The sequence below is a fragment of the Urocampus carinirostris genome, chromosome 5 (genome assembly GCF_059441175.1).
Source record: "Urocampus carinirostris isolate Australia breed hairy pipefish chromosome 5, RoL_Ucar_1.0, whole genome shotgun sequence".
Classification (NCBI taxonomy): domain Eukaryota; kingdom Metazoa; phylum Chordata; class Actinopteri; order Syngnathiformes; family Syngnathidae; genus Urocampus; species Urocampus carinirostris.
Window position 1 is genome coordinate 34,820,833 of NC_142353.1, and position 16,719 is coordinate 34,837,551.

At 38.3% G+C, this 16,719-nt stretch overlaps 1 protein-coding gene across 6 annotated transcripts in view; it reads left to right on the forward strand.

Annotated features, from left to right (window-relative positions):
- Positions 1-16,719, forward strand: part of slc4a4a (solute carrier family 4 member 4a) — a 98,805-nt gene that overhangs the window by 16,412 nt on the left and 65,674 nt on the right. For all 6 annotated transcript variants that reach the window (XM_088336576.1, XM_088336579.1, XM_088336577.1 and 3 more), the window contains exon 4: positions 10,390-10,560. In XM_088336576.1, coding sequence (XP_088192702.1) covers positions 10,390-10,560 — 171 coding nt within the window. The remainder of the gene's footprint in view (positions 1-10,389; positions 10,561-16,719) is intronic.

Genomic DNA, 16,719 nt, shown 5'->3' on the forward strand with positions numbered 1-16,719 from the left:
CAGCCCTTAATCACAAACCTTCTCAAAGGACTGCAGAGGCCACAATTACACCCTCCACTGATCTGACACCGACTTGCAGGCAAGGAAAAACTCAAAACCTCAACATGAGAAAAATAGCAAACCTTGCGAAGGGGCCACACAAGTGCCAATCCCTCTTCCATGCTGACCAAACTGCAAAATGCACTGTAACCTGCACAGTAGCTTGCATGGTGACATACTCACATAGGTAAATGAGAGCACGTTATATGGTGACTGGGCTGACAATGTGTACTGTATGACGTGGGAGAGCCCACAATAGTGCCCTCTTAAATACACGATATTATAAAATGGGATAGTAATTATACGATATGTGCTGCCCAGACTGCCGTCAGTACTACATTCACTTTTCTTTAGGAGGGCAGAGCGTGTCCGAGGGTGGGCACTGGACACCCATTCCCCTTCTGGTAACGCCGCTGCTGTAGGACACTACAAATTTCCATTGGCTGGAGTGGTGTTATCTCCTAATTTGATTCCCTGAAAGGGAAGTACAAAAAAGTGACTCGTCTAGCCGTGCAGATTCTTCTAAGCAACAGTCTTTGTTGAATTCCCACTTGAGTTTTGTCAGCTGTCACCTCAACTTGAACCCACTTGCACTTCCTGTGTTGATTCTCTGCTGGAATAATCATTTGCACCAAACTTAAATTTGTTAAAGTTCTACCGATATTGAAAAAATGGCAGCATGACATTTGAAACTCCATGGGCCTTGGCAGACGCTTAAGAGGACGGTTTTATCTCATCAGAACTCTGATTAAGTTGAGTGAATATCTCAACGTCATGTCACAGTGTGAAAGTTAAAGATAAAAAGTGCAGTTCTGACCTTCGCTTTGATTTGAAGAATTTTGACGTTCCTTTATTGAAATGTATCAACTTAGGATAAAGAGAGTGTGTCTTGTTGCGGTGAAGAAGATAAGATTCAGTTAATTGCCTCATTAAAAGGTGCTTTCTGGGAAATAGACGGGCAAATATTGACATTTGCTACAAGAAAAAATAAGGTTCAGATTAAAATAATACATTGATTTGAAACGTTTGGTAGAATTATATTTGTATTATCAGTGTCTGAAATAATGTCTGCCCGGACGCCCGGGGCGTGCATCTTTTACGTACAACTTAAAAAATGTCTCCGCCCGGGTGGCTGACAACTTTTTCAAGGAAAAAAAAAGGAAAGGTTTTTTTTTAAATTTAAACGTTTGCTTTATTCCGATTTTGAAATCTTTGTTCGGTTTGGAAATTTCGGAATATCGGTTCGTTTGGCAATTTGCATACTCAGCAGCCAATCAGAAGGCTGCATTGAATAACCTCCTGCTTGCGGACTTTCCCGAGCATTATAAGGTCGTGCCTTTGCATATCATTTTCCAAAGTAGACGCACAGAGAACACAAGAAAAATGGATAAGTGGTTAGGAATCAAGCCAAAACCTTCACCTCAGAAGAAATATTCAAAAGAAGCGAACAAAATGTGTGACGTTACAAAACATAAACGTACATTAAGAGCATCGTGGAAAGAGGAGTTCACGTGGCTTGCAGAAGATGCAACACAAACATTGCATGAATGAAGATGAGTAAATCCAGGTACATACTGATGGCAGATGGACAACAGCGGTGTCCTACACATGCAATGTTATAAGTAGATTTATAATGAACTTAATTTTAAAATGTTGTTCTGTTATATATTCTGATTATCAATCCTTAATACTTTGCAACAATGTTTTTTTTTTGCGATTATTCGTCTTATTGTGTTTCAAATTGAGAAAAATAGGGCAGGCAACTTTATGGCTGGGAGGGCAACTTTTCAGAGTTGTCTGCCCTTGTGTCCGGGAACTTTTTGTCATGAGTTTCAGACACTGGTATTATTACTTGTTGCTACGGAGTACCAAGTCAAAAACTGTTAACTTGAAATCAAATTTAACAATACAATGAAAATGTCTTAATCGTCACAAAATCATAAAACAAACAAATTAAACTCTTTTGCTTAAAAAAAAAAACAATGAAGCAAAATATACAAAGTTTAATCCATCAATAAATCAAGGAAAAAATATGCAAGATCAGCGATTCAATTCCGATTTGCAAGTGTTTATTTAATTAATTAATTTATTTATTAAATTAATTTGTTTATTTATCAATTGTTAGTAATATCAATGGAAATATGTTTTTGAATATTAAGGAAGTTAAAAAACAATGGAATTATTCAAATAAGTCAATGTTTGATACTCCTTTCATGAAATAATTATGAATTACAAACATTCTAAATGAAAAACAATTCACAAAACAGTTGGCAATTTAAAGTGACATTTTCTGATTAATTTATTGCCCTAAAATATTTCCTTTTATAGTTTTATGAACCAATGTTGGACCCTTTGGCGCTTCTGCAACTCCCTGGGGCTTTTTAAAAATGTTTGATAATGGAAAATGATATGGTTTCTGTTGGAGGATAAAACTCGACATAAACATTCTTAACATTTTTCAATGAATATAGAATGAATATAGATATATATATACAAATGATATATGCATTCATATATATATATATATATATATATATATATATATATATATATATATATAGGTCCGTAATTGTCATCCTTGGTGCATGTCCACTGTGAGAGGGATAAACTAAAAAGAAAAATTCAGAAATCACAATGAATGATTATTTTCTCTCACAATGGACCTACGATGAAAATTTCATACCCCTCCATGATTTCTAAGTGGGAGAATTAGCAGGAGAAATATATATATATATATTCCGTCTCCAAACATGTTTTTTGGGGTCCAATATGGCTCTTTTAACGTTTTGGTATGCCGACCCTTGGATTAGGTGATTTTTTTTTTTCATACCGATCAATTGTCTTTTTTTTTTCTTCTAAACTCTACTCACCAACCTTAATATGATTGATAAATTACAGAATTGAATGCAAGCTTGTCTTGTAGTATACCGTTGTGTTGTTTTATTATTTTTGAAAAAAGTTTCTTTTGAAACTTAAAAATGTAGCACAACCGAGTCTATCGACAAAAGTATAATATTTACAGTGCAGCCTACAAAATTAGCATGCGCTTCAGGTTCCGTGGCTACCTTCCAATATCATCCCCGGGCTAGTCCCGATGCCGGTTGCTGCGGGCGACGGGCGCTAGCCGTTGCTTTCGCTCAGAAATCCATTGCGTTGAACAAACCTCCTGGCCGGGGCCAGCGCTTAGACTTCATTCAGCTCTCCAAATAAGAGAATGAAGAGGAAGTAGCCGCACAAAGCGGCTATGGCGCGATGCAAATCTTCCTTTCCGACCACCTGACTTACTCCTCTCGTCGATCTGCAAAATTTTGCGTTGGGAGCAATCACAATTGGTCTCTTCTTACCGTAATGACAAGTGAAAGCGCTGCCCTTTCGTGTGATTTCACTTTTGGCTGTATCAAACACAGGGTTGTCCAAACTACGGCCTAGGGTCCATTTGTGGTCTGCCAACTTATTTTCATTGGCCTGTAGCTAGGCTTGGGGACAGAATACGCGTAACGGCGTATGTGGTTAGAATACCAAAAAAATGTAATTCTATTCTATTACATATATCCATCCATTATCTGCACCGCTTTTCCTCAGTAGGGTCCCGGGGGTGCTGGGGCCCATCCCAGCTATCTTTGGGCAGTGGGCAGGAGACACCCTGAACTGGTTGCCAGCCACAGACAGCCAGACAACTCATTCGCTATATCACTCCTATGGACAATTTGGACCGGCCAATCAACCTGACATGTTTTTGGAATGTGGGAGGAAACTGGAGTGCCCGGAAGAAACCCACACAGGTACAGGGAGAACGTGTAAAATCCACACGGGGAGGTTGCGGTAGTTGAACCTCTGCACCGTGGGGCTGTATGCTAACCACCCATCCGCCGTGCCGCTTATTCCGTTACAGTTACAGAAAAAAACAACTTAAAATTACAGGTTTATTTTGTAAAAATAAGGATTACTTTGCAGGATTACAATTGTATTTAAAAGTATTTATGTCGAAAACTTTAGGGGACAATGATGTGTGCATTGGTTTTAACTCTTTTTATTTGTTTCCTCGTTCGTATTTGTTTTGTTTTCTTTCCCCATGTCTGGTCGCACATCTGTCTCTGGCAGAAGTCTCATTCATTCCACACACAAGGTCACAGGCACCGTTGCGCTCACTCTCAGGTTCCTGCCACAGCTTCTCGAGGTGCCCGAGTACAAAACATAATTAAATGGCCAAAAACTTTGCAAAACTGATAATAACGGAAACTGGCATTAGTTTGTATGGCACTGTCCTATGAAGGGTCATCAACCCTTAGGGGTTGCGCCCAAGTGCACAGGTCCATGCTACACCTAAACAGGGCACTATGAAATGTGCATATCAATTAGGGACATGCCAAAAATAAAGTAGCATTTCCCAGTAGTATATTGTGGGAAGAACTTCCCGCAACTGAAAATGTAAGCTACAGAGAGAGATTTGTCTCAAAAACAAATATATTTGCGATTTACTCAATATCTAAAGTAATACGTTTACATAAATGCACATACAAATTTAAAAATCGCATTCGTAAATCGGAGTTTTATTTGTGGCGATGCAAACCAGAAGATTTACACTGGATTTTTTTCTTTTAATGGTACTGGAGAAATTTGAAAATTGGTTTTAAAAGTCCTTAAAAATATTTTGAATTTGGCCATGAAAATGGTGTGCGAACCTTTTATACAGTACAGTTGAACTCATCATTTAGCATGAACATATTTTCAAGATTTCCCTATTGAGTTTTCTTTCTGTATTAACTCATCCACAGTCTTCAATGGCTCTCAAAGTCAAAGTTTGATTGTACTTCACCTGGGATGACTAAAAAATATTAAAACAAAATTGTTTTGTAATATTTATTATGTTGGATTTACACTTTTTGCACTCACCAAAATTAAAACAAAAGTCCTCACTCTCTCTTAATCTTGTTCACATCAATTTATATTTAAATTTTTTGAAAAGTAAACGTAAATGCGCTTTCGAGCACCAAAGTAGTTGTACGTCTTTGCAAGTTTTGAGATATGCCGACTCAGCTATTTTTTTTTGCGGTCCTATCGTAACGTGAAGACCGCAGGCGGGACTTGCATTGATCTGGAGTTACAGTGTTGTCCCATAAACAAGAACAAGGTGCCAACCTTGTTGAGGTCAGCAGCCCGAATGCGGGTCATGCTGGCTTGCAATCGAGGCCTGAAACATCAAAAACTTTCCAGGCTTATGTAGATTTGCATGCCCAAGGGCCAGAAATATCTCGCATGAGACCATAGCCCAGGGGTAGGGAACCTTTGGCCCGCGAGCTAGATATGGCTCTTCTCATGAGTATGCCTGGCTGGGAGACAAAATTAGGGTTATGCAAATATTCTACAATTTTAGTGTATGCGAGGCAACACTGAGTTTACAAATCCAGGATATGTAGGGCACAGTCTCAACTACTGTTGGGCCTGGGTGTCACACAAATGGACCTTGTTTTGCCTGTACATCACTAAAGCATCCTTTATATCGAAGCTCATCAAACAATTTATGTTCACTGTTGAGATACTTAATGATGAAAACCCACACAACAAACTTAAATCACCTGGTAACGCCAACCAAGCACTTAGAGCAAATTTATTGGGTTATTGGTAATGGTGGGTAGATCTCTGCACACTTAGTGCACGCACTCCCTTCGCTCTCTCGCCCCGTGCCGCCCGCGCCGAAGGTAAATTTGACAGTATCCTCCTCATTTGCAGAATTTTTTGACATTCTATGAAAACACTTTGCTTGCACCTTGTTTTGAGACACTTATTTAGGACAAAAATGACGGTCTAAATGAGAGTGATACATTTTAAGTGATGTATTTATATTGAATAGGACACAGACTATGGCATTATTTTTTCACAAATTTATTCAAATCCTCAAACCTCACACAGTGAAATAAAATGTGCTGAAGAATTAGCTTTTGTCTGGGAAGCGGGTTTGTTGATTTTGTTGAATGTTGTCTTAAAACATATGGTGTGACTCTCTCTCAAAAAAACGAAACATTTTGCTTTCATGGTGGCTCTTTAGGTCGAAAAGGTTCTCAACCCCTGCCCATTTCTTAAACTCTCGATTGGTATGATGGTGATTGTGTGTAGTTTGCACCTTGTAATTGTCTGCTGACCTTTCCAGGATGGATTCAGCTTCTCTCCTGAAGTCATCTCTGGTGGGTTACAGCCCACCTGAGACTTAAATGATTACAATTGGCGGAGGAAAAGGTTGGATGTCACAAGATTAAATCCTTTCACAAAACCCTTAGAAACACAATGGATTGTTGTGGGGGTGAATAATGCCTTTGTGCACAAAAAAAACCAAACCATTGTCCGATTTTTTTCTGGTAAGGCATGCGGCTCAGAAAGAGATATCCCGAAGAGCCTTTGTTTTTTATTTTTGTACCAATGGGTTGTTGCTCAATTGACTTTTGGTTGTTTTTATGTTTGCAATGAGGTAAATATGTCATCATCTTGAATTTCATTTTCATATTCTGTTTTACTTTGAGTTATTATAGGCTTCCAATGATCCTATTTTTGGTTGTGGGGAGGAGGTACTAGGCAAGTGGATCTTACATCATATATATTGCTGAAGCTTTTTTTTTTTAAATGAGAATTTGATGTATTATGTCACAAGACAAAAAAAAAAAAAAAAATATATATATGCATATATATATATATATATATATATATATATATATTGTCCTAAATAAGGGTTTTGAAACAAGGTGCGAGCAAGAAAAGAACAATCAAAAAAATGAATAAAATATATATATTTATAATATATATATATAATAATATATATATATATATATATATATATATATATATATATATATATATATATTTGTATTTGTATTCTATATCGCTTATATTATTTTATTTTTTAACATGAAGATACGTCTGGATGAATAAAGTATGCAATCTATCTATCTCTCTATCTCTATCTAGAAAAAAAATAATAAATAGAAATAAAAATAATATATATATATATATATATATATATATATATATATATATATAATCTATCTCATCTCATCTCATCTCATTAGCCGTACCGCTTATCCTCATTAGGGTCGCGGGGGGGCTGGAGCCCATCCCAGCCATCTCCGGGCAGTGTGCAGGGGACACCCTGAACTGGTTGCCAGCCAATTGGAGGGCACACAGGGACAGACAACTCATTCGCTCATATATATATATATATATATATATATATATATACGGTGCAGAGGTTCAGGGTCAGAGTTTACATGTTCTCGCCGTGCCTGTATGGGTTTCCTCCGTGCACTCCGGTTTCCTCCCACATTCCAAAAACATGCATGTCATGTTAATTGGCAGGTCCAAATCGTCCCTCGGTTTGAATGAGCGAGTGAGTTGTCTCTGGCTGGGAATCAATTCAGTTCAGGGTGTCCCCTGCCCACTGCCCGAAGATAGCTGGGATGGGCTCCAGTACCCCCGCGATCCTACTGAGCATAAGCGGCGCAGATAATGGATGGATGGAAAATATATATATATAAAATATGTTATATAATTTTGTTTTTTAATTAAATAAAAAGGTTATAATATAGTAAAATGATTGAAATACTAAAACATTTCCTATTTTATGAGGAAAACAGAAAGATTTATTAAAAATATATTCTATTATTTGTTTAATGCATAAGGTAGTATTAATGACTAGTGTTTCAGGTTGAGGTGGTGAGTTTTAGTGGTCAATTAGTGTTAGATGTTGTAAAAAATTGGACAGTGAAATGATGCCATGTATAAAGGGATTCCATTTTTTTGTTTAATTTGGTGTAAATTTTATCAGTGGGTGTTGAATTCCATCAGGTGGTTCGTTCTTTATACAAAATTTTGTCTGGATGGATGCTGCATTTATAGTAAGTATTGTGAGATGCCACTAAAGTTGCTTAAGGTTAGTTGGGGTGAGGGTATTCCAATATACAAATGAATACATAAAGAATACCTGGTGTCTTGATGTCTACGCCATGTGCGGTAAATATTATTGGTTCGGCCGATGGCATTCAAGGCCTCTTAAATGGAGTGCTTTGAGCAAACAATTTTGTTCTTCGTGCTTATTTGAGCGTGAACGCAACTTGCGTAAAAAGAGTACGCGACGCGACGAGCCGCTATTTAGTCTGGATTCCCCGGTGTGTGCTACTTCTTTTGCATAGCAAACATTTGCACTGACACTTTACTGTACCTCCCTCGCATTCCTTGCGCGCCACGCCAGAAAGAAGATTCCTCGTTCAAGGCCGCTCAAGGTTATTTTTAGATCTTGTTTTACTCTTTTTCCCTGAACTTTTGAGGAAAAGCATACGAATGGGCACCGCCAGGCTGTACTTGCCCAAGACACACCACGGGACGGGGTTCCCCGACGACCCTCGCAATTAACGGATCAGTGAACCGTGATACATGATTCGTATATTTATTTTATACTGTGTAATTCCAACTCTATTATTGAATCACTTTTTCTATGTTTTATTATTTGGAACATTTCTTATTGTAAATTAAATTATAATAATACGATGGTACCTCTACATACGAGCCTAATTCATTCCAGGATAGTGCTCGCACCTCGAATTACTCGTGTAATTAATGAGCACATTTTCCCAATATTAAATAACTAAAACTAATTAATCTGTTCCGGTTCCCCAAAAGCATCTGGGTTAACCCTAAATAGCCATGCAACACATCTTCCAGATCACTAAAACCACATTAAAATTGTAATTAAACATAAGGATACAGTAATGAGATAACAATGATATTAACTAAATAAAATGCAATTTTATTATTAAACTACCATGAGGGGTTTTGGCGGTTGGTAATGTAAGGTGTATGCATAATGCGTGGAGTAAGTGGATTTTGGGGGGTGCGAGAAGAGACATGGAGTACTATGGGTGATATGTACGCACTCACTGTGTATTTAAAATGAAAGTTACTTTAAGCTGCAAATGAAGGTATACAGAAACATTTCCTGCAGTTATAGTAACTATTTTTTTATTTCATTTTAATGAAGCGAAGTGCTGCAAGAACTCGTCCGCTGATTTGTAACCAACTCCAAACCACAGAGTCACAGAGCTAGTCCTCTTCCTGAATTTCTCAAACCAGCCATGGCCTGCCTCAAAATCCATTCCGGTACCCGACGCTCCCTCAAGTTTTCAGTCCTTGTAGATAGACAGCGACTTCTGCTCTCTGTGCCGGTATTTCCTGCTAAGTCCTTTTTGCGTATCCACAACAACTGTGTCTGTCTGTCTGTCATTATTTTTTATAACTTTTTAAATTTATTGTACCGGTATATATTTTTTATAGTTATTTGTATGTTTTTCACATTCATTGAAAAAAGATATACATCTTTGTTTTTAATATTTATTTTCATTACCATATTTATTTTTTCATTATATTTATGTTTATTTTTTACCTTTGATCTGTATTTTCTAAATTAATGACCGTGTTCTCATAAAATTGCAGAGCAATGGTTGCTTTTATTCTTATAAAATGGCTTAGCATTATTTATATTACAAATAAATTGTCTTGAAAAATCATCTATCCATCCATCCATCCATCCATCCATCCAATTTCTGTGAGTAAAATTTGTTTTGAATTGAATCGTGCAGCCCTAGTGTGAAGCACATTGTAAAGCGATTCGGGAGGTCTTCAGTGACTTGAAAACCGCTATCTAAATGCAGACCATTTACCATACCGAAATTCCCAGTCTCACCCACTCCTAGGTTTTGGACCTGTCGCTTTAAGGATTTCTGTAATCTGTTGTTTATCGGTTATTCTTGAGCTTTACTATTCTCTGGTCTTTGATGTTTTTATTTCTTCATTAGTGTGAAGCACATTGTAAAGTTCTTTGGGATGTCTTCTGTGACTTGAAAAGCGCTATATAAATCCAAACCATTTACTATTTACCATTGATATCAACATTGTGACACTTTGTAAGCACGGGATTAGACATGGCACCGCAGGATGAACATCTAATGAAGAATTCAAAGAGAAAATAGGATAAATAGGTAAAAATGATTTAACTGTCTTGCAGCTGACTGAATCAAATTTGTTCGAGTCTACAACATTATTCTGCTAAAATTAACATTCTGATTTCCACATGAACATTTCAGAATGTAGAATATGTATCATTGTGATAATATGGTATTACCATCAAATATTAGGTTTTAAATCAGTCTCGCTCAAGGTTTTGCGCAGGTCACAGTGTGAACTCTGTGTCATTTGGTCCTCAGCTCTTCCAAGTCCATTTGCAAAGTTTCGAAAGTCAAAGCCTGGCAAATGGCTGCAATTTTCTCTCCTCCTCCGTGATGTCACTCTTTTCTTCCCGTTTGCCTTCAGGTCACCACACCGTTTACATCGGCGTGCGGGTGCCTAAGAGTTACCGGCGAAGACGGCGCCACCGTCGTCGGACGCCTGGCCACAAGGATAGAAAGGAACGTGCGTCGGATACCGAGCGATCAGACAACGAAAATAACGAGGAAGCGGGCAACAGCATCCTCAAACCCCTCAGTGAGTTTCCGCCTCGCGTCAAAACACATCAGGCCTTGTCAGTGTCGGGTGCCTTACTGAATAAACGAAATTACTGCATTTAAAAAGTAATTCAATGACACACATTACTCACAACAAAATTACTACTACTACTCTGAAAGTAACTACAGTGTTATGAAAAAGTATTCGCCCTTTTCTTTAATCTGTGTTTTTTTGCATATTTATCACTCTCCAGGGTTTCAGATCATCAAACCAACTTTAATATCACACAGAAACAACTTAAGGAAAACAAAATACAGTTTTAAAATGTGGATTCCATTTATGTGAAAAATTACCCCCTGAGCCTAACAGCAAGTAGGGCCACCTTTTGGCAGCAGTAACAGAAATCAATTTTTTACGATAATTAGTGATGAGTCTTGCTATGGAAGATTTTCGGTCCACTTTTCTTGAAAAAATTGTTTCAAATCTGCCATATTGGAAGGTATTTTAGCATTAAGTGGTCACACCACAGAATTAAATCATTCAACGGGCTGGATTCTTCCTGTATCTTTGACATGCCTAGTCTACACCAACCTGTGATAGTGGTGAACCTTTTATAATTCTTGCGTTGTGCAATTTTGAGAGCTTGCAAACTAACACAGCTGAGACACTCCATATCCATTTTGTCGTTTGTTTTCAAACCACTTTAAGATTTCTTTCTCCATTTCTGCGTCATGTCCAAGATGTTTTCTTTCTTTTTTTTCTTTAGGCATAGTGCATTGCAAAAATAATTTGACAAATAAAAAGAGCATTAATCATTTTTACTGTCAATGATGTGCTCTCATTTGCCTCATTGATTTTATTGTTCCTTTATAAACCACACCACCTCCCTACATGCAGCTTACCATTCGCTACTGATGACACAACCAAATATTTGCATCAAAACTGACGCCCAGAATTTTATTTATAGTTGTAAATACGACTTGGACATGAGTATATACAATAGAGAGAATATCATTAGGGAGATAATTTATTCGCCCTTGTACTCTGTGCTTAAGACAGCGCCACAAATCTTTATTTAGTTGTATTATGTACGTATATATAAAAATGCCCACCCTTTTAAAATGTTGTGATCAGAATTGTGTTGCTGGCGCATTGAGGGTTATGTGTTACTTGGAGAGAAAAGAAGGAATGGTTAAAGAACAGGAAAAAGTGTGATCCGTGATATGATTTTAAAAAGTAGCGGAGGAAGGCCCCATGTTGTAGCAACAGTCGAGTTACACAATTCGTATTGCTAATGCGTTACAGTAGTTCTTACAGAGAAGAGTACCATAAATCCCGGACTTTAGAGCGCACCTGATTATAAGCCGCACCCACCACATTTCGGGAGGAAAACTGATTTTGTACATACATAAGCCGCTGTATATTAGCCGCATGCGCCCGCATTGAAAAACGCAATACAAACACGACATTTACCCATACCGGATACAGTCCAAAAAACACAGCCGGCGAAATAAACGGAAAATGATACCGGTCCTTAAGATGTAATGCAGACCTGCAGAGTCCGGGTGCCCGTTGAAAGTAATCCAAGGAAAAAAAGGTAAGGGTGGGAAAAATATATATCCACTATTGTCGGCCGCGTCCTCAAACACGTCTCACCTTTACTCCACTTCCCGTCAGCCCGCGTTTGCCCCGCCCCTTCTTTCTCATTTGCTCGTACAAAACATATCAGAATACGTTTCTAAAATAAATACCTTGCAAATATATACCGTTGCAAATACAAATTACACATGGTTACACATATTTACAAAGAAAGACGGTACACGAGAGAGTTTTCAAAGCTTTAATAATAATATTATAACTTTCATCCCAAACCGTGCCTGTGAAGGGTAGCAAAACGCTACTAGGAACACGCTCGCAATACAGTAAACAGCTCTGTTAAGAAAATATACCGTGCTTGAAGTAAGCACGGTTAACCGTCCTCATGTTCCTCCTTATAAATGAGGTCACCAAAGTCGTATTCCTTCAGTATGGAAAAGAGACATTGTCAGATAGGCGTTGTCCCACGCTCCCTTACTAAAAAATACGCTAGCATCACGCTCGCAAAGTAAAGCTTACGTGCGGTAGCTCTGTTTCCTTCTATGTCGGACTGCTTGATTGTGTTTGGCTTAAAAGTTGCGTCATGTGCCTTTCTTTTTGCAATTTGCATGATGAGGATATGTCTACGCTTAATTAATTTGTGCACAAACTAAGAAGATGCAGTCTAAATCTTACCTTTTGTACTTGAGCGCCGCTGACGGCTGTTAGAAAATTTACATAAATTGGCCGCATCACTGAATAAGTTGCAGGGTTGAAAGTTTGGGGAAAAAGTAGCGGCTTATAGTCCGGAATTTACGGTAATTGCTTTTCAGTAACGGGTTCCTTTGTAACTCGTTACTACCAACACTGAGCCTCGCCCCTGCCCGGCAATGCTGAGTTGATTTTTCGTGTCCAGCTGACTGATGAGTCGACAATGCGCTGTCGGTAATGGCCTCTCGGATCGCCCTTGGTCGCCCTGAAAAACCACCCCAGTGTGCGTGCTATGTGTGCAGCTGCACATGTTGGTCCGCCGTCGCTTTGTCAGCACGAGAGTCCGCTATTCGGCCCTCGGGAAAAATTGTGACGTTGGGAGGTTCTGTGGTAGAGGAAAGAGCGAGCCAAGGTTAGGTCATGTCAAATCAAAGGAGAAAGATATGACAGTTTTTTAAAATGGCCTTTCATACTGTAGTTCTGCCGATCTATCCTTCGTAAAAATGTACACTTAGGCTTTCAGCTCCAGTCTTGATCAGGAATGCATCGTTGGCCGACGAACTGGCTCTATGAACCGGCTCTTGGTAGTGACATTTTCTATTTTATTTGTTAGGACTCGGGTGGAGTGGAAGTGATTTGGGCCCCCACAGCATGCCGGGTTTTCTGAGTCTGCTCGGGGACCGCCGTCTGCTCGGCAAGCGAGGGGTTGGGGGTGGATGCAAAGGGCACGCGACACATAAAGCCTGTCTTCTGTAACAAAATCCAAGTTAAACAAGACTCTATAAACATGAAAACAATGACGGGGTAATAATACTAAACAAGGCAGCGAAAAGAGAATCTCAGCCCAACCCCAATGTATGACATTTTGGGCATGACCGGCCTGAAATTTAGTCTGAGTCATGCTTGAGTTCCAGATTCTACCTCTTGGTTGAAAATAGCAGACAAAACATTTTCCACTTGCGAAAGTTTTGCTCGCTTAGGAGTTGTCCGACCTTTCGCTATTAAATCAACGCAACAGTATTATTTACTTGAGCAGCTCTAACGCCTCGTTGCTTTGGTGGGTTACCGCCACCAAACAATCATGGTTTGTGAAACTGGTAACATTTTTTATAGCCCTGTAAAAGAATCTCAGACTCCAACTCGGAATTTGCTTGGCTAAACCAACATCTTTCTTAAAAAAACGATATTATACCTCAGCGCCTTCAGGATTTTTTGTGAAGGCCTCCGGGTACATTTCCAAACCTAGCAACAACTAATTGCTGAAATGTGATTGGTTAAAAGCTTAAATATGCACGCATCTGGAAGCATCACAACCAGGGAGAAGCAATTAAAGGAAGCTGAAAAACAACTTGGAATTATTTAATAAGTACTGATGGATAGACAATACTACACATCAAATGATTTGGAAGGCTTTGCAGTTTCCAAAGTTAACCCTAAGATGAAAAAGGAGTTTATTTGGACGAGTCTAAAAAAATGCATGTACTTCCATGCATCATGAATGACCTCGCAGAGGCTGCAATGATGACACAAGCAAGGAGATGGCGGAAGCAAATAAAAATAGTCCAAATTGCTGACAGACCCTTTTATGTAATAAAAGGCCAGTTTAGCATAAGCACTTACCATGGAAGAAGTTAGTTGTTACTAACAAAGGTGTATACACTGCGGTGGAAGAGTGAAGGAGACAGGTGCGGGAGGAGTGAGGGAGCACAATAGATAACGATAATGACAAAAACAACACAAGGGTTTGGGATCAGGTCTGTTTGGCGGGAAACGCACGTGCTAACTGGGACTAGCTGACCCTGGCAGTGAGGGGTTAGCGGCCCTCTAAGGGTAGCATCTGGAAATTCTCTGGATTTTCTTCTCGTATGTCGGGCAAGATTTTTGCTCAAAAAACTACTGGTATCTGACATTTCTCATAACCAGAGCAACTCGTATGTGGAGGTGACACTGTAGACATTTTCAAAACGTGTCAAGAAACTATGTTAATCCCAGGATGACGCAAAGATCAAATGTTAACATTGAAATGACATGAGGCCAATTTCTGGCACAAGATTTGGATCTGTTTCTGTGATTGCGTTGTCGTTTGAGACCATTTCTAGCAAATGGTGTCCGATTGCACATCATAGTGTGACAACAACTGGATTTGACAATGTGTACATGTATCTTAAAACGCGCGTGTGCGCATTTGTGTGTGTTTGGGGATTTTCTTCAGGACAGAAATCCAATCACGGAATAGATTAGAGGAAACCCATCTGCTTGATGACGCTGACTTTCGTGCATTGATTTTATTTTGGATTCTTCTGCTTTAAGTGAAGGACTGCTTCTTGAAAACTGCACTGTAGAAAATAAAATAAATTCAGTAAAAGTCTGATTTTTTAGAAAAACAAAAAGTTTGAATGTAGGAAAAAGAATTGTTTCACTGCCAAATTATTGTTGCTCAGTTTAATTATTTTTTTTCTAGAAAAAGATACATAAAATATATAAAACAGGTTAAAATAAAATTATATCCAAAATTACACCAAAAATATCTACCTCCTGAGCCATTGTGACGACAAATAAAAAAAAATCTTTACATCAAGGATGTCTAACTCAGTTTTTTCTCTGGGTCCTGATCCAGACTTTCTTTTGTCTGGAGGGCCAGCTCAGTAAAAGTCAAGCCAAGTCATATATATTTCTATAGCCCTTTATCACAAAAAGTCTCGAAGGGCTGTACAGAGTACAAAAACAACAACTAGTAGAATATAATATCAGCTATTAAAAATATTTTTGGAAGAACGTTAATATTTTAAGCAAAAAATATGGAATCCTAATGCCAAATATGATAATATCAATGATAATCATATCTTGGTGTCAAGTTCCTACTAGAGGGAGCTAGCCAGCTCGCTAAAAGAGTAAAAGACATCTAAATAGCCAGACCCAAAACAAGATGGCTAGCTATAAAGGAGGCCAACTAAAAATTTTAAGCTTTGTTTTTCAGTATTACAATTTATCGCTCAGATTAATCTAGTAGCCTACTCTATGCATTATAATCTAGGATGACAAGGGATTTGTTCTCAAACAATAGTCAAAAATGATTTCCATGTTTGGCACTGAATGCGCTAACAGGTTTATTTTAACAGTTGATTGAAGTTTTACACCTGAACCAACTCACCACACTATACAAACTCAAGGTGGAGTTTTTAAAATATTTTAATTTTTGCTTTAATTGCCGTAGTGCTTTGAAATAAATAAAAAAGAAACAAAAAATAAAAGACGATTAGAGAGTATTTCCAATGTTGCCCTTTAACAACCGGAGAGAACATTTGGTTTGCATTTATTTAAAAATCACAACTTTTGATTTAAAAACAAAAATGACCCTAGAGAATAGCTCCTTTCGTTTTGACATAATCAGAAGAAGATGACGGGCCTGATTGAATAATCCATGGTATGTTTGGCATACCTGCTTTATTTACACTGTCAATTTAGGTAATGTGATCATTTAAGCGTAAAATAATAAAACAAAAAACAACAACATGAAACTGATGCCAGGAATTAATTATTAAACATTTTCGCCTTGAGAATTTTTAATGAAAAATAGTCTCCCCTGTCTCTAAAAAGGTTTGGAAATGCTGAATTAGACACTCATAGACAACCACATGCCATCTCTTAGAAGGGAGGTCTTCAATTCTGACTCGTGTGTCGTAGTAATATGATCTTGCACGTGCTCATTCAACTTTCGAAGAACGACATGGTGGCGATGACGCAAGTTTTTTGTTTTCACGCCAACAGCGAAGAAAATGTTAACAGGCAACAAACGTCTGGCTGCACCCTGTATAGGTCGAACGGGTCACATGTCGTTTGCTTCATATCATTTATCAGTCTTATTGAAAGGACCACGCAATGCAGTCTGCAGCCTGCAGTCTTTGTGGATTA